Source organism: Protopterus annectens, chromosome 16.part0 (genome assembly GCF_019279795.1).
Source record: "Protopterus annectens isolate FY-2018-M chromosome 16.part0, PAN1.0, whole genome shotgun sequence".
NCBI classification, from domain to species: Eukaryota; Metazoa; Chordata; order Ceratodontiformes; family Protopteridae; genus Protopterus; species Protopterus annectens.
The window spans coordinates 253,015,858-253,034,365 of NC_056750.1; the positions used below are offsets into that span (position 1 = coordinate 253,015,858).

Here is an 18,508-nt window from a genome sequence, read left to right on the forward strand (position 1 = left end):
TACCCTCAACTCTTGACATCAGGGCATTAAATTGCCAGTAGTACCAGCAACATGTTATGGAACTACTTAAAAAATGGTGTTACTTCCAGATTATGCGGAAAATAAAGATTTACAAGAGTTAATGCATTCTGCAAACTAAGTTAGTAGGCATACTTTGCAGTGTGGCTTTGATGCCCTAGAAGCATCTTGCAGGGCTGCAGTCACTGGGTCTGTACTGAGAAGGCATGCTTGGCTGAAGGAACAAATCTTGCCAGATCATGTCAAATCAAAATTACTAGACGCTCCTTTAAATAAGGACTGTTTAGCTCCAAAGCAGAAGAGGTTCTTAAAAAGATGGGAGAAAAAGCTAAATCTATGCAAACTGTTAAATAATTCTTACAAGTGCAGCCATGTAGATTCAGTAGGCATTGGCCTTCTAAAAACTGGTCCTTTCCAGCCCCTTCCAGGCCGCCTCCGTCCAAACCCGGGGGAAACAGGCCACCCAGACTACAGTCTTGGGTATGAGGAGATCTAAACAATGGAGCGCTCCCACCTCAAAATCGGGGAGTTGTAAGCCGTCCCCTTATGGAAAAAGTTCACTGACTTTTCAGTTACCCTTCCCAGCCCTGCTCAATTACTCATGCCCTTAGGAGGAAAACTTGCCCTTTATGCAAAAAACTGGATGATAATTACTCAGGACCGAAGGGTCCTAAACATTGTATCCTAGGGGTACAGATTCTATTTCTATTCACTGCCAACCCCAGGCAGGTTTCCAGACCTTCCTCCAAACTAGTTGGGCAGAGGCTCAAAAGCAAGTACTTTCCCTGCTCAATATCGGGGCTATTCAGCCTGTTCCAGTAGAACAAAGGGGCCAGGGTTTCTACTCCAGACTGTTCCTGGTGACCATAAAAGATGGCTCTTGGCGCCCAATCCTGGATCTATCAATGCTCAACATCTTTCTGGTGGTTCCAAAATTCAAAATGCTTACCCTGCAACAGCTTCACCCTGTGTTAGCCAAGGATGCCTATTTAGTCACCACAGACTTAAAAGAAGCTTATCTGCACATCCCTGTAAAGGGAGTCCTGCAGGAAATATCTACGCTTCAGGGCAGGTTCTATGCACGATCAATTTGTTGCACTTGCCTTTGGCTTATCTACTGTGCCCATAGTATTCACAAAGTGAATGGCTCCAGCCATTGCATACTGCAGGCAGAGAAATATCCAAATTTTCCCATACTTGGACAATTGCCTGATTCAGGCGGACAGTCAGGAATTGCTGCTTCAGCACCTCGCATTTGTAAAAAGACTCCCCACTTCATTGGGGTACACCATCAACGAAAAGAAATCAAAACTGGTGCCTGTCAAAAAATTGCATTCCTGGGAGCAAGCTTGAACGCAACTTCCCAGATGGCATTTCTCACTCCAGAAAAACAGGTCTGTTTGACCACCTCCTTCAAACAAATGGCCACCAAAACCCAGCTATCTGCAGGGAAAATACTGCAAGCCCCTAGGGTTCATGGCCTCCTGTATTCTGCTAATTCCATATTCAAGACTGCATATGAGGAAGTCTTTAGTGTCAACATTCAGGACCTGGAAACAGTCATTCCCATCATACCTTGCTCTAAGGGTAGAGTTCCTTTGGTGGGCAGAAGCATGCAACCACAACAAAGGACTGCCTTTCACCCAACCCCTTGCCGCCCAAACCTTGACGTACGCATCAGACTATGCATGGGAAGCTCACATGGCAGGCAAATGCGTTCAGGGCAAGGGGAGCCCAGGCCCAATTCTCCTGCACATCAATCAGAGATGCTAGCTGTTCAGAATGCTTAGCCTTCAAATATCTAATCCTTCCAGGACAGCTGCTGATAGACAACACTACAGTTATGTGGTACATAAACAAGCAGAGGGGGGAACCCATTCTTACCCACTCTGCAGGCTAGCCATGGCCCTGTGGAACACAGCCTTGAGCAACCAAGTGCATGTACAAGCTGAATTCCTGCCACGCAAGCAAAATTCACTGGCAGACGACTTAAGCAGAAATCTCCTAGACCCACACGAGTGGAAATTAGAGCCCAACACCTTCGACCTTCTAATCCAGTGGTGGGGAACACCAGAGGCTGACCTCTTTGCCTCTCCTGAGAACAAGCAGTTAAGCAAATTCTGCACCAAGAACCCTCAGCAGGGCCTGGAAGGTGGATGCACAATCCTTCCAATGGGAAAACCTCTCAATTTATGCCCCCCCACCCCTTCTCGCCCCCCCCACCCCTTCTCGCCCCCACCCCTTCTTCCCCACCCCTTCTCAGCTTCCCCACTCTTCTCACCACCTCTCACTACTCCTCCCACTCTCCTTCTCCCCTTTCCTTCTCACTCTCGCCCCTTCTCACCTTCTCTTCTTCTTCCCTACCTTCACTCCCCTTCTCGGCCTCACTTCACTCCTCCTTCTCGCCCCTTCCTCCCCCTTCCTTCTGCTGCCTCTTCTCTCAAAAGTACTACTTGTATCACATAACCCTACCCACACAGCTATTAACTCCCCAAGCTGCTCTGATCACATGCTGGATCTCTGATCCCCTGTAGGCTGTCACCTGAAAGGGTACTTTAAACTGCAGAATCTTACTAGATATATTTTCTTCTCATACCAATGTATAACTGTCATTGTATTTTTACCTATGTTCTATATCTTCAATTACCTGGAGTGTTTTATTAATTTCTTATTAATATGCTCATCATACAGGATGTAACCTGTTTTATGTATTATGCTTGATGTACTGTATTTGCATAACTTGATGCCGGAGCTTTTCTCCCTGGGCCTACACTGAAAATGGACCTGGTCCAGTCGGAATTTCACGGTTGACAAATGTAAAATAAATAAATACTCAAGATCAAACAGGACAGGCAAAGGACAATTCTTATTGCCCCAGACTGGCCACCCCAGCACTGGTACCCAGGCCAGTGTTACAGATTTGGAAGACATGGTAAACCGCTTCAGTGGATAACTGGTTAGCTAGATGTTCAGTTGACATCTAGGACATTCTTCAAAGGAGTCTTAGTAGTCCCTCCAGCAATCACAAATATTTAAAATATCCATAGGTACCTCAGGAGCTGCAGATCACACCTGTGAAGAAAATCATCTTGCCTGCTACCAAAAAGGAGCTTTGTTGGTTGGTGATGTTTGTTTTCAGTTCAGAGCTCCCCTTCATACTAGAACAAAATCAAATGCTCATCACAAATGTATCTAATTATGCATTTTTTGGGGAGGGGGAGAATAACACTCCTGTTAAGTGCAAGGCATACGACCCAGGAAAATGAGCATAAATCTGTGCTCTACAAGATTTATGGTCACAACCAAAACCAGAGACACTTCAGCTGGTAGCGCAGCACAGCTATGATGTGGTGCAGTAGCAGACATAAAGGACCCTGTTTTAGCTTTGCATTTGTCAAGAAAGGTGTGGTCATCTGATCTAGTTCATTTTAGCTTGTGGGGTCTCTTAACCATGCTATCTCACTACAAATTGCTGATTTGCGAAGTATACTTTTGCCCCCCCACACACACACACACACACACACACACACACATGCAGTCATCTTATGAGCCTTCAGTTCAGAGCATGAAATATTTCATATCAGTGCAATAGTCATTCTGTTCAGAAACCAGAAGACCAGAGTTGAATTTTCTGGTTGAATGTTCACATTGCATTCTTTTGATCTTACTATTTGTGTGGCTATAGTTTTTTTTTCCTAGTACTTTAAATGTGAACCTCCAACTCCAAGCCTTGATGTGTAAAGAGCCCTGTTACTACCTTCCAAGGATATTGGCATTGCTAAGGTAATCTCAGTTCTCATTGAATCAGTCCATTCAGCTCCCATTTTGTCATTCCAGTCTGCTGGACATGAGATTTTTCATACCGTGGCTACCTGCAGACATCTAAAGAATTCTGCTGACAGGTTAGCAAGCTTTTTTGTTAGTCACTATGGTAACACACTAGATGATCAGGACACTACAGAAAGAAAGTTAGTCTTTTTCAAGCATACTAAGTGTATTTGCAAAACAGGGATTTTAAGCTCTCGCCATATATTCTTTAACCATCACAGTCTTGGGCAGACACTCTACAACTAGAGCTTACAATTCCTAAATGAAACAAATGGCTTCAAGGGTCAACAGTTAAATCCACACAGCAGTAACCTGAAGTAAAAATTCCACGCAGTAAATCCACAAAGTACCAACCAAGTTGATTGGTCCTTTGTGGATTTACTGCGTGGAATTTTTACTTCAAGTTCCTGCTGTGTGGATTTAACTGTCAACCCTGTAGCCATTTGTTTCATTTAGGAATTGTTGGTTTTTTCCTGGTTGTTGGTTGCAACTAGAGCTTGTTTTGCTTTCATTGCATTAAAAGGCAGTGCTGTAGATGTTCTTCATGTTGCACTGTTGCAGTCATCACATTTGGGTTATTTGCTTGCATTAGCCCTCAGTCGGCCTGATTATCAAAATCTTGGGTCCTGCGTCTGTTGCTGTCTCATCTTCCGGTCGGCCAACTCCTGAAATTTTCATTTGAGTTTCAGAACCAAAGTATTCAACTAAAGCTAAGTACCCCGTTTGGGGAAACTTTCTTTTGCTCTAAACCAATGTCAGTAAATGTCAGTAATTGTATTTCTTGTGGAAAGAAATACCTCATAAAGATCTTAATTCGTACTGTATTTCTTGCCTAGGCCCTGACCACGACGTACCTCGCTGTCGTTTTTTTGCCTTATTTAACAAAGAACTATTCGTAGTCTGTATATTTACACTTCTAAATATTTTGGTACTGTGTTCAGTTATCCAGATATGTCTTCGGTTAGCCATCTGACTACCGTAAAAATGCAAAGATGAAGACAGGCCGCCTAAGTCCAAAGCTGCCTAAGCAGCAAAGTTTCTAAGCCAGTCGCCAGTTCGCCGGTACTCAGTGAGGCGCTTTTGCATCCCCTGATACCTGCTACTTAAGATTCGCAGGCCTCTACTGAGACCCATTCGGAATCCGGTATGCCGCAAGATGCTTGAACAGTGGAACATGTGGATGTTAATCGTGTTTCACTGTTGCAGTCATTACACTTGGGTTATCCTGCTGGCAGGTGACCCGCAGTCGGCCTGAGTTCCAAAGTCTTGGTCCGGCGTCGGTTGCTGTCGACTCTTCCCTGACGTCAGTGCATCAGGGGTATAAAAGTTGCAACCGACGCCATTTTCTTCAGTCTTTCTTGCCGCGCGGTGCCCGAAGCAAAAGCAGTTCGCAAGTGCCAGTGGGCCGACTCCTGAGATTTTCAAAGTTGAATTTTAGAACCGAAGTCTTCAGTAAAGCTAAGTACCCCATTGGGGAAACTTTTTCTTGCTCCAGACCGATGTCAGTAAAAGTTAATAATTGTATTTCTTGTGGGAAGCAAATACCTCATAAGGACTTTCACTCTTACTGTATTCCTTGCCTAGGCCCTGACCACGACATTACTAGTCGGTTTTGCGCTAGATTCATTAAGTGCACTATTAAACGTCTGTTTGATTTTGCTTTACATTATTTTGGACGAAGATTTAATTATATAATGCCGTCGGAACAACCGACTACCAGAATGTATAAAAAACGCAAAGACTAAGAAAAAGGCAGGCATCTGAGGTCCTAAACGGACAACGAAGCCTCTTCTAGGCCAGTCGCCTGTTCTCAAGTGAGGCACTTTCGCAGCCCCTGATACCCGCTGCCTCATAGCCACAGGCCGTAACAGACAGCCACGTGGAGACACCGAGGCCTGTGGAAACTCAAGATATTGGGCCTACGGAAACTATACCCTCAGATGGGTCCAGAGCCGCTGAGCAGGCACTGGCTTCTGAGGGTGTTTTCAGACCTTCACAGCTTACAATTAAGGCTACTACAGCAGCAAAGGCAAAGTCAAAAACACCATTAGACAAGGAAACAAGTGCAGCATTCTCCAGAACAGTCATCCATGCCAAAGAAACAGATGCTTAAAATGGTCGAATACCTTATTACTTTAATCGGGGGCTGCCATCCCCCTCCTGACAAAAGGCCTAGGCAAGACACTGATTATGATTCCTCTGATCAGGTTTCCATTTCCTCTGATTCTTCTGATCACTGCTATTCTCCCCCCCATGAGGACTCTTATGCTGAAGAGTCCATTCCTTCAGCCTCACCGCCTGAGGATTATTCATTTGGGGAAACCCTACAGACCGTGAGGGAGCATTTTCATTGAGAGAGCCAGGATTCTCAGAATCCAAGAAAAGGCTCATTTCCTTTTATTGCCTGAGCACAGCCCCCCTATCCCCCTTGTGCTTGATATTGTAGATTGTTTTTTCTGAATCCACTCTGTCTCCACTCTGTCTCCTGATTCCTTACCTCCTGCATCAGTAAAGCCAGACAGGTACTACAGGGTCCCTGACTCTCATAAATGTCTTTACGCTGCAGACCCAGAAACAATTTCTCAGGGTTTTAAAGGGGTTAAGGCTTCCACTGCCAAAAATCCTGTCCCCTCAGATAGGGATTCCAGAGCTCTGGACAGATGGGGGAAAAAAGTTTACACTTCTGCTACTTTAGCTGTAAGAGCTTTAAACTGTCAGTTTCACATGCTTAAATATCAACAGTACCTCATGTCATTGTTAAAGCAGAAAATGGTTACAAATATAGAAAGTCCTGACAGTAAAGAAATGCAGGATTTATTGCATGCAGTTGAACAAGTGGGAAAGCATACTCTACAATGTGGTTTTGATTCATTAGAGGCTTCTTGTAGAGCCGCAGTTACAGGCTCTGTTATTCGAAGACATGCTTGGTTGAAAGAACAAAGTTTACCTGTCCATGTTAAAGTAAAATTATTGGATGCTCCATTACAGCATGATACTTTGGTGTTAAGGCAGAAGAGGTGTTAAAGAAAATGGAGGATAAAGCAAAGTCAATGCAAATGGTGAAAGATTTCTTACAGGTTCAACCACCTAGATTTAGCAGAAACTGGCCTTCAAAAAATTGGTTCTTTCCAGTGTCAGGCAGGCCACAAAGAGGCAGATACAGATGCCCAAGAGGCAGATCTCGGCCCCAATGCTCCTACAGACCTAAACAATGGGGTACTTCAGCCCCCAAAGGAGGAGAAGACAAATCACAACCTTATAGGAAACTGTCACAATGACGTCCCTCTGCAACTGCCAAGCTCTTACAGTTGACAGCACCCCTAGGGGGAAAGCTAGCACGTTTCTCAAAAAATTGGCACATGATCACCCAAGACCAATGGGTACTGAATATTGTATCTCAGGGATACAGGTTCCACTTCCACACGCTTCCAGAACCAAACGGTATGCCATATCTGCCACAAACTCAATGGGCAGAGGCACAAAAACAGATTGCGGCTCTTATGGATGTGGGAGGAGCTATTCAAAAAGTTCCACAAGAAGAACAGGGACAAGGATTTTACTCAAGACTTTTCTTAGTACCCAGAAAAGACAAAGCCTGGAGACCAATACCGGACCTGTCAATCCTAAATACTTTCCTGGATGTTCCAAAATTCAAAATGTTAAAACTACAACAACTTCTGCCCATGCTGGGCAAGGAGGCTTGGCTAGTTACTTTGGATCTCAAGGAGGCATACCTGCATGTCCCAATCGGACAATCATGCAGAAGATACCTCAGATTTATAGCAGGCGCAATGCATTACCAATTCTCTGCACTGCCCTTTGGCTTATCTACTGCGCCCAGGGTATTCACAAAATGCCTAGCACCAGTAATTGCATTTTGCAAACAAAAAGGAATTCAAATATATCCCTACTTGGACGACTGCCTTATTCAAGTAGAGACCAAGGACATTCTTCTAAAGCACCTGGCGTTTGTAAAAAGATTGCTAATTTGCCTAGGGTACACAGTAAACGAAAAGAAATCAAAACTAGTGCCCTCTCAAGTGATAATATTCCTGGGTGCAAGCTTAAATACAACTGCCCAGATGGCTTATCTCACGCCAGACAAAGGCAACTGACTCATTACTTTCAAATGACTGCAACAAAGACCCAGCTCCCTGCAAGAAATTCTGCAGGTCCTGGGTTTCATGGCATCCTGCATTCTACTAATTCCATATGTAAAACTGCATAGGAGGTAACTACAATGGTATCTAAAAAGTGTTTGGACTCGGCGTTGTCACAGCCTAGAGACGGTCATAACATTGATTCCTTGCCTACAACAGGAGTTTCGATGGTGGTCCCAGGCCTGTCACCACAACAAGGGACAGCCTTTCACTTTACCTACAACCAGGCATGTAATAACATTGGATGCATCGGATTATGCCTGGGGAGCACATATGGCAGGAAAATGTTTTCAGGGCATGTGGCCCAAGGAACAAATGCATCTTCACATCAATCAAAAAGAGATGCTAGCTGTACAGAATGCCCTGACAGCCTTCAAGGACCCAATACATCCAGGACCACTATTAATAAAGATGGACAATACCACAGTTATGTGGTACATAAACAAGCAAGGGGGGCACATATTCCTACCCCCTATGCAGACAAGCCATGACTTTGTGGAAAACGGCACTGACCTACCGGGTACATCTGAAAGCACAATTCCTGCCAGGAACAAAAAATACACTGGCAGACTAAGCAGAAATCTCATGGATCCTCACGAATGGAAGCCAAATCCACAAGTGTTCAACATGATAACAAGGAAATGAGGACGCCCAGACAGATCTTTTTGCCTCCCCTCACAATTGCCAAATACAGAAATTTTGCACAAGCACTTATCACACTCAAGCATGGAAAATGGATGCTCTGTCATTCAGCTGGAAAGGTTTGACAGTCTATGCCTTCTCTCCAATGCCTCTTCTCACCAAAGTGCTTCTAAAAGTCAGACAGAGGCCAAAAATGACCCTGATTGCACCAGACTGGCCACGCCAACACTGGTACCCAATCCTAAAGAGTTTGTCCCAAGACCCACCTTGGCCTCTACCTCAAATCCCTCATCTTCTGACGCAACAAAACAATCAGATTCTGCACAATCAACTCAGAACCTGGCAGCATGGCAGATAATGTAGCCACTCAGACTGCACCTCTGTCTAAAGCTGTTATGAATGTTATTTTGGAAGCCAGGAGGCCCAGCACCCAGCACTAGGAAGTGTTATGCAGAAAAATGGAAGAGATTCTGTGCTTGGAACCAGGCACAAGGACTCAAACCATTTGTCCCCAATATACCTCCGATTTTGCAATACCCAACTGAGATGTTGGACAAAGGCCTATCTTTTTCATCCATTAAAATCCATGTCTCTGCCATTTCAGCTCATTACAATATGGATCCTCCACCCGCGGTGGTGGTGCTGCGGTGTCGGCACCTCACAGTAAGGCGCTGTCTGGTTCGATTCTTAGCTAGGGCGTCTTCTGCATGGAGACGTGTGTGAATGGGCATACCTTCGTTGAAGGTTGTGCGTCAGGGTTGGTAACTCGGCACGTAAAATCAACTACCAGTCAGCAGACTGGAGTTCCGCTGTAGCGACCCCTAACTGGGAAAAGCTGAAAGACAGCAACAGTACGGATCCTCCAATTTTTACACATCCTCTACTACGACAGTACCTCAGAGGGGCAAAAAAAATATAAGACCCCCTAGGAGAACACCAGTACCTACTTGGGACCTCAATTTTGTTTTAGAAAAACTAACACTGCCTCCATTTGAACCAGTCAGCACAGCTGACCGAAAATTCTTGTCATGGAAAACTGCTCAGCTCCTAGCAATAACTTCAGCAAGAAGAGTCTCAGAGTTACAGGCATTGATGGCTGTGGAACCTTTCCTCATTTTTCATCAGGACAAGGTTTCTCTTGGGACAAACCCAACATTCATGCCAAAAGTGATCTCCAATGTGGCCTTAAACCAAACCATTCATTTACCTACTTTCTACCCAAATCCCCAGAATAAAGGGGAAAGACTTTTGCACGCTTTGGATATACACAGGCAGCTACTATTCTACTTGGACAAAACAAAAGCTTTCAGAAAAACTGAGCAACTGTTTGTAGCATATGCTGCAGGATCACAAGGAAAGCCTATTACAAAGCAGACAATCTCCAAATGGATAGGACACTGCATCCGCTTTTGTTATGCACAACATGGCAAATCTGTACCTAAGGGTATTAGGCCTCATTCTACCAGAGCAGCAGCCACTTCTGCAGCTTTCCTCAGAGAAGTACCAACCAAAGACATATATTAGAAGCTGCAACCTGGAGCTCAGTGCACACTTTCACCAAGCACTACCACTTACCTCTCTACTCCAAATCCAGAGCAGGCTTTGCCACTGCAGTTCTGCAGGGCTTGTTAGCTTTGCCAAATCCAATTTAGACCCAGCCACCCCAACCTCAGCCACCCAACCTCAGCTTTGGGATTCTACCCAAGTGTAATGACTGCAACAGTGAAACACAATGAACATAGCACAGTTGTGTACCTACCATAAATGTAGATGTTAGTGTATTCATTGTTGCAGTCCAGGTTACCCACCCACCGTCCCCCTTTTCTTTGCTGGGACTTTTCTGTACTTCTCAACTCTATACAACCTATGTGGTGTATTTGCTTGTATATGAAGGAAATGTTTATAGTAATATATGCATGTTTTTTTGGCATGTTTTTATCTTTAGTCTTCCTATCTGGAGGCACCTGACATCTGGGGCAAGAAAAACTGAAGAAAATGGTGTCTGTTGCAACTTTTTTGCCCCTGGTGCAATGACGTCAGGGAAGAGGCGACAGCAACAGATGCCGGACCAAGACTTTGGAACTCGGGCCGACTGCGAGTCGCCTGCCAGCAGGATAACCCAAGAGGTAATGACTGCAACAGTGAATACACTAACATCTACGTTTATGGTAGGTACACAAACTGTACTATGTCTCTACCGTGGATGGGTCCGGAGCCGCTGTGTAGGCACCGGCTTCTGAGGGTGTATACAGGCCTACTGACTTGCATATTAAACAGACAACATCTTCTTTAAGGCCTAAAACTCTAACTATTCCTAGAAAACTGACACCCAGACCACATGGTCAGGCCTCTATGCCTAAAAAAACAAATTATAAGAATGGCTAAAGACCTTATTACTTTAATCAGGGGAAGCCAACCTTCCCCCTCTAAGAGACCTAGGACTGAATTTGCTTATGATACTTCTGAATGGGATTCTGAAATTTCTGTTTCCTCTGATGACCAGGATTTACCCTTATCTACCTATGAGGACTCTGATGCAGGGGACTCAATTCCCTTAGGGAGCACTTCTGATAGAAAATCCAGGATTATTCTGATTCTAAAGAGGCTTGGGGATTTCTTACTCCTGCCTCAACACAAGCCTTTAGCTGTCCCTCCTGTACTAGACATAGTTGATGATGCCTTTTCGGAATCTAGCTTGGCCCCTGACTCTCTTCCTCCTGCTCCCAGAAAACCTGATAGATATTACAGGGTTCCTGACTCTCAAGTTCCTTTTTAAAAATCCTACTGTGGATCCTGAGACTATTTCACAGGGACCCAAGGGCATTAAGGCTACTACTGCCAAAAATCCTACCCCCTCTGGTAGAGACTCCAGGGTGCTGGATAGATGGGGTAAGAAAGTATACACTTCTGCAACTTTGGCAATTAGGTCCTTAAACTGCCAGTGTCATATGTTAAAGTATCAGCAGCATATTATTGGATTGCTTAAACAGAAAAAGATGTTGATTCCTGACTGTGCTGAAAATAAGGATTTACAGGATTTAATGCATTCTGCTGAACAGGTTGGAAAAGCATACTTTGCAATGTGGTTTTGATTCACTAAAAGCATCTTTGAGGGCTGCTGTCACTGGGTCTGTACTTAGAAGGCATGCTTGGCTTAAGGAGAAATCTTTGCTAGATCATGTTAAAGCTAAATTGTCGGATGCTCCCTTAAACTCACGACCGCCTGTTTGGCACCAAAGCTCTTAAGATGGAGGAAAAAGCTAAATCTATGCAAACTGTTAAAGATTTCCTACAAGTACAGCCTCTCAGATTTAGTAGGCATTGGTCCTCTAAGAATTAGTCTTTTCCTGCCTCTTCCAGGCCTTCTCAGTCCAAACCCAGAACCAGCAGAACACCCCGGCTTCAGTCCCAGGTTACACACAGGACTAAGCAGTGGGGGGCTCCCACTTCCAAATCAGGGAGTAGTAAGACTTCCCCCCTATGGTAAACTGTCTCAATGACTTAACTTTAAAACTTCCAAGCACTTCTCAACTGACTGCTCTTTTAGGGGGAAAGATTGCTTTGCTGGCAAAAAACTGAGAACTCATTACCCAGGACAAATGGGTTTTAAATATAGTTTCACTTCCACATGTTACCGACCCCAAACGGTTGGCCAGATCTACCCCCAAATCAGTGGACAGAGGCTCAAAAGGAAGTGCTGTCTCTCTTGAGCACAAAGGCTATTTAGACTGTACCAGAAGAGGAAAAGGGACAAGGTTTTTACTCATGGCTTTTCCTGGTACCCAGAAAAGACAACTCATGGTGTCCTGTCCTGGACCTTTCTATCTTAAACACCTTTTTGGTGATTCCAAAATTCAAGATGCTAACTCTTCAGTTGTTTCTTATGCTAGGCAAAGATGCCTGATTGGCAACACTGGATTAAAAAGAAGCCTACCTGCGCATCCAAATCAGGGAATCTTGCAGAAGATACTTGTGCTTCAAAGCAGGCTACATGCACTATCAGTTCTCTGCACTGCCCTTTGGCTTAGCTACTGCGCCCAGGGTATTCACAAAGTGCCTAGCTCTAGTCACTGCATTTTGCAGGCAAAGAAATATTTAAATATACCCATGCCTGGATGATGGTCTAATTCAGGCAGAAAGCCAGGACATACTTTTGAATCATCTGGCATTTGTTCAAAAGGTGCTAACTTGTCTGGGGTGCACCAAGGCAAATACTGCAAGCCTTGGGGTTCATGGCCTCCTGCATTCTACTAATCCCATATGCAAGACTGCATATGAGGAAACTACAATGGTATCTAAAAAGTCTATGGTGTCAACATTCTCAGGATCTAGAAGCAGTGATTACTATCATACCTTGCCTGCGGTTAGGATTCTTTTGGTGGGCAGAGGCCTGCCACCAAAACAAGGGACTACCATTCACTCTACACCCTGCTGCCCAAACCCTAACAGACTCCTCATGCTATGCATGGGGGGGCTCACCTGGCAGGGAAGTGCATTCAGGGCAAATGGAACCCAGGTCAACTGCACCTGCATATCAATCAAAAAGAAATGTTAGCTGTACAGAATGCTCTGACAGCCTTAAAGGACCACTTTCTTCCAGGACAATTAATGGTAAAGATGGACAACACCACTATTATGTGGTACATAAGCAAGCAGGGGGGTACCCATTCTTACCCCTTATGCAGACTAGCCATGGCTCTGTGGAACACGGCCTTGAGCTACCAAGTGCATCTACAGGTTCAGTTCCTGCCAGGAAAACTAAATACACCGACAGACAAACTAAGAAGAAATCCCCTGGACCCACACGAGTGAAACTGGAACCAAAGACTTTCAACATGTTGATAAATAAATGGGGGAGCCCAGATATAGACCTGTTTGCCTCCCCCAGAACTACCAATTGGACAAATTCTGCACAAGGACTCCCCACAAACAAGCTTGGAAAGTGGATGCTTTGTCCTTCAACTGGAAAAATCTATCAGATTATGCCTTTGCTCCTCTGCCTCTCCTCTCCAAGGTACTACTAATGATCAAACAGGACAAAGGAAGGATGATACTGATTGCACCAGACTGGCCATGCCAGCAGTGGTGCCCCCTCTTGCGCAGTATGTCACTGCTAGCCCCATGGCACCTGCCTCAGACTCCTACCCTGCTGTCACAGCAGGGCAGCCAGATTCTGCACCCCCAGCTCCAAGCACTGAACTTGGCAGCCTGGCTAATCACCTAATCTCTCCATTACCATCCCTCAGTACACAAGTGTTGGAAGTCATTTGGAGGCAAGGAGGCCTAGTACTAGAAAATCTTCTGCTGAAAAATGGAAAAGATTCTGTGTCTGGAACCAAACTCCAGGGATGGCCATAGCAGCGCCCAATTTACCTCAGATTCTTCAAAACTTAACGGAGATGCTTCACAAAGGCCTTTCCTTTTCCTCCATCAAAATTCACGCCTCAGCCATTACAGCTCATTACAACACAGAACCACCCTTCTCTTCTCACCCACTGCTCACAGTTCCTCAGAGGGGCCAAAACCGTAAGACCACCTAGGAGAGCCCCAATTCCAGCCTGGGACCTTAAAGTTGTATTGGAAAAGCTCACTCTTCATCCTTTTGAGCCAGCTGCAACTGCAGAGTTAAAATTCCTTTCTTGGAAAACGGCTTTCCTTTTAGCCATCACTTCAGCAAGAAGGGTATCTGAATTACAGGCCCTTATGGCAGTGGAGCCTTTCATAACATTTCACGCACAGGGTGTCCCTCAGAACCAGCCCCCCTTTCATGCCCAAGGTGGTATCCAGTGTGGCTCTTGATCAATCCATTCATTTGCCAACCTTCTTTTCTAATCCACAGAACAAAGGGGAACGGATACTGCACTCCTTAGATGTGCACAGAGAACTTAGATTTTACTTAGGACTAAACCTCAAAGGAAATCTGAATAATTGCTGGTGGCATTTGCTGCAGGGGCAGAGGGGAAGGCTATTTCAAAGCAAACAATTTCTAAATGGATAGGCCATAGCATTCAGTTCTGCTATAAGCACCATGGAAAACCTATCCCACAGGGGATTAGACCCCATTCAACCAGGACTGCATCTACCTCTACAGCCTTTCTCAGACGTGTCCTTACCAGAGACATCCTAGAAGCTGCTATCGAGTTCTGTACATACTTTCACCAAGCATTGCCAATTTTCTCTAAATCCAGAGCTGGCTTTGCCACTGCAGTCTTGCAGGGCCTTATAGCTGCTCCTAATGCTATATAAATTCCTCCTCCCAGCCATAGCTGTGGGAATCTACTCAAATGTGATGACTGCAACAGTGAAACACGAAGAACATAGTACAGTTGTGTACACTTACCATAAATGTAGATGTTCAAGTGTATTCACTGTTGCCGTCCTGGTTACCCTCCCTCCTGACTTCTTTTGGCTGTACCTCTGTTCTCCTTTACTATACACGAAGGACATAGTACAGTTGCTAACTTGTCTGGGGTACACCATAAACAAAAATAAATCACATCTGGTACCCTGTCAACAAATTACATTCCTGGGAAGAAAGCTTGAACACAACTTCCCAGATTGCTTACCTCACTCCAGAGAAACAAATTCATTTGACGACTTGCTTCAAACTAGTGGCCACAAAAACCCTGCTGTCTGCAAGGCAAATACCATAAATGTAGATATTCAAGTGTATTCACTGTTGCAGTCCTGGTTACCCTCCCTTCAGCCCCCTGACCTTTGGCTGTACCTGTTGGTGTATTTGCTTTTTTGTTGGATGTATAACCTTGTATGTGTGTGTGTATTTATTTATATATATATATATATATGTATATAGATATAGATATAGATATAGATATAGATATATATTATATATTATATATATATAGATATAGATATAGATATATATTATATAGATATAGATATAGATATATATATATATAGATATAGATATATATATATATAGATATATAGATATAGATATAGATATATATTATATAGATATAGATATAGATATATATTATATAGATATAGATATAGATATATATTATATAGATAGATATAGATATAGATATATAGATAGATATAGATATAGATATATATATAGATATAGATATAGATATATATATATAGATATATATATAGATATATATATAGATATATAGATATATATATATATATATATTATATATGTGTATATGTGTATAGAGATGGGGAGAGATATTTTTGCTTCCCTTCAGGGGGGCACCTGACATCTGGTGCAAGAAGAACTGATGTAATGGCGTCAGCTGCTTTCTTTATACCCCTGACTACCTGACGTCATGGAAGATGAGACCGCAACTGATGCTGGACCCAAGACTTTGATAATCAGGCAGACTGAGGGCTGCTGCAAGCAGGTAACCCAAATGTTATGACTGCAACAGTGAATGCACTTGAACATCTACATTTATGGTAAGTGTACACAACTGTACTTCCCATGCTGCCCCCCCCCCCCACACACACAGTGGAGATGGGGGGGTGGGGGGGGCTTAAAATTACTCCACTTCTGTGATGTATGATGTAACTGTTGATGTTTCAACAAAAGGGTAACTGTTGCAGTACGTGTTCTGTAACATCTGTCCAATCTGAAGTCCCCCCTTTTTTCTGGGGACAGGGTAGCTTGGTAAACTGCATTGAGGTGGAGCAGTCATTTGAGCAGCATGCTGTGCAGTTGTGCTGCTATCTTTCATTTTAGCGTGATTGAACATGGAGGTCCTTTATGTAGCATAATGGTGGTAGGATTGCATACATGCTGACAGCATGCATCCTTTCCTCCCCTTTCTGTTGAAAGTGCTCTTTGCTCACACCAGATCATATCTGTTAAGCTCTATATGTATTATAGGTTCTATTTGACATCTCTGATGGGGTGGGGTTAACCTTGCACGTCTGTGGGGATGCCCAGCTGCATGAAATTGACCAGCTAATTGATAAATGCCTCTAGGTAAATACTGTGTGTTAATACATTGCAACAGTGATCCTTTTTATTCAAACATAATCTGTTAACATTGAAGTTACTGTTATAAGGTGTTTCCAAAATGTATGTCTGTTGGTGGGGCTGCGGTAGCATTGTCTGCTCACAGTAAGACGTTGTCCTGTTCGATTCTCAGCTAGAGCGTTTTCTGTGTCGAGACATGCGTGAATGGGCGTACCTTCATTGAAGGTTGTGTGTCAGAGCTGGCAGCTCGGCACGTAAAAATCTACTGTCATTCATTAGTGGACCGGAGTTCCACTGTGGCGACCCCTAACCAGGAAAAGCCGAAAGACACACCATGTCTGTTGTGGCAATCCACTTAATGCTACAGGGAGCAAAGAATGTTTGTGTTTTATGACTCTTCTAATGTTCAAATTTACAGATAGCTTCATTAGGTAGATGAAGTGTCTGCTTCCCCCTTTTCCTCCCTCCACAGCCACTGGTTCCATTGTCTTCAGCTTGGGCTGTGTGTACATATCCAACATTGTGGCGTCATGTATGGTTATTGTGCTCTTGTGTGGAGTGACCGTGAGAGTTATTTGTGAAGAGTGAGCTTTGTGTGTAACTGTAGCAGAAGTTGTGGTGGAAATTTGTAGCTTGATGTGATACCTGATTAGTCACTAGGACAAAAGTAAGCTGATTTTTTTTTTTTTTATAAACTTTGAAAAATGACTAACATTGCAATTTCCAGTGCATTGTTTCTTAAAAACCGTAACTCATGTGTACTGTTTTTTTACCTTGTTTTTAAGTTGCAGTTAAAATGATGGTACAGGTATAGCCTTAGTATGTTCTGGTATTTCTTTTTGATTATTTATTGATGGTTTACAGATGTAGCAGAGAATGTAAGAAATGACCAGGGAGAAGATTTTCATATTTTTCCAGCCAGCAGAAGACAAGGTAATTCATCAGATGCAGATTCCGAGCAATCAGACGATGGTGGCCTTGAACATGCATGTTTGTCTAGTAATATTCCCAAAGATGGTACTGATGAGTCGACTGGCAAATTAAGTGACTTGCAAAAAGAGCTTCAGGTCCGGTCCCTGATGTCTCAGCAGATTGACAAAGCACTCGGGTCTGATTCTGAAAGTGGCTTCCAATTTGATCTAGAGAAAACACCTAAAAAGAGAAGAGCAGTCCAGGTGTCCAGTTCTGGTAGTCTACTAGAAGTGGCGGGGTGTAGTGTCGGCAGCGAGTTGGCAGAGCGGTCAGCAGAAAACTCCTTTACTTGCACACCTCAGTCTTGCAGCAAGCTGTCTAATTTACAGTCCTGTAGTCCAGCCCTTAGCATTACAAAAGGATGGGACCATTCTGAGTTCCGCACACCTGTTCCCACAGGAAAGCAAATATTCTCAAAAGAGATAGTAGCACGGGTACTGCTGAAAAGGTCTGATGGGAAGACTATATCACCGGAAAACCCTCCAAGTTGTAGGAAAACCCTTGAGGAAGGAAATGCTCTGAAGCTAGTTAGAAAAGAGTTGATCGAGACTTGCTTGAAGTACCAGCCCATGGTTCTTTTACATCGTCTCCATACAGTGAACTTGAAATCTCTTAATGTTGAGTTGTCAAAGAACAGGACTACTGACCTGTCCTGTAAGAAGGTGCCCAGGTCTGTCTGCACATCTGTTTCCACTTCAGAATCTTCCTCCGACAGTGAACCTACTAGAAAAGACTGCATGTCCCAGAACACACAGAGTGTCAATAGTGATTTGCAGACTAGCTCCCCTGAGTTCAAAATTCAAGGAAGGCGACTGGGTAGTTTTCCATGTCGTGGAATGAGATTCCCACAGATGCAGAAGCAGCAGTGTAAACCACAGCAGCTCTTAAAACGATTCATGCAGCTGCAAGAAGAGCTTAAAGAGTAAGTGTCTGTTTT

At 43.9% G+C, this 18,508-nt stretch overlaps 1 protein-coding gene across 3 annotated transcripts in view; it reads left to right on the forward strand.

Moving 5' to 3' along the window:
* The window catches only part of TINF2 (TERF1 interacting nuclear factor 2), a 767,662-nt gene that overhangs the window by 308,215 nt on the left and 440,939 nt on the right, over positions 1–18,508 (forward strand). For all 3 annotated transcript variants that reach the window (XM_044058404.1, XM_044058402.1, XM_044058403.1), the window contains one exon: positions 17,464–18,493. In XM_044058404.1, coding sequence (XP_043914339.1) covers positions 17,464–18,493 — 1,030 coding nt within the window. The remainder of the gene's footprint in view (positions 1–17,463; positions 18,494–18,508) is intronic.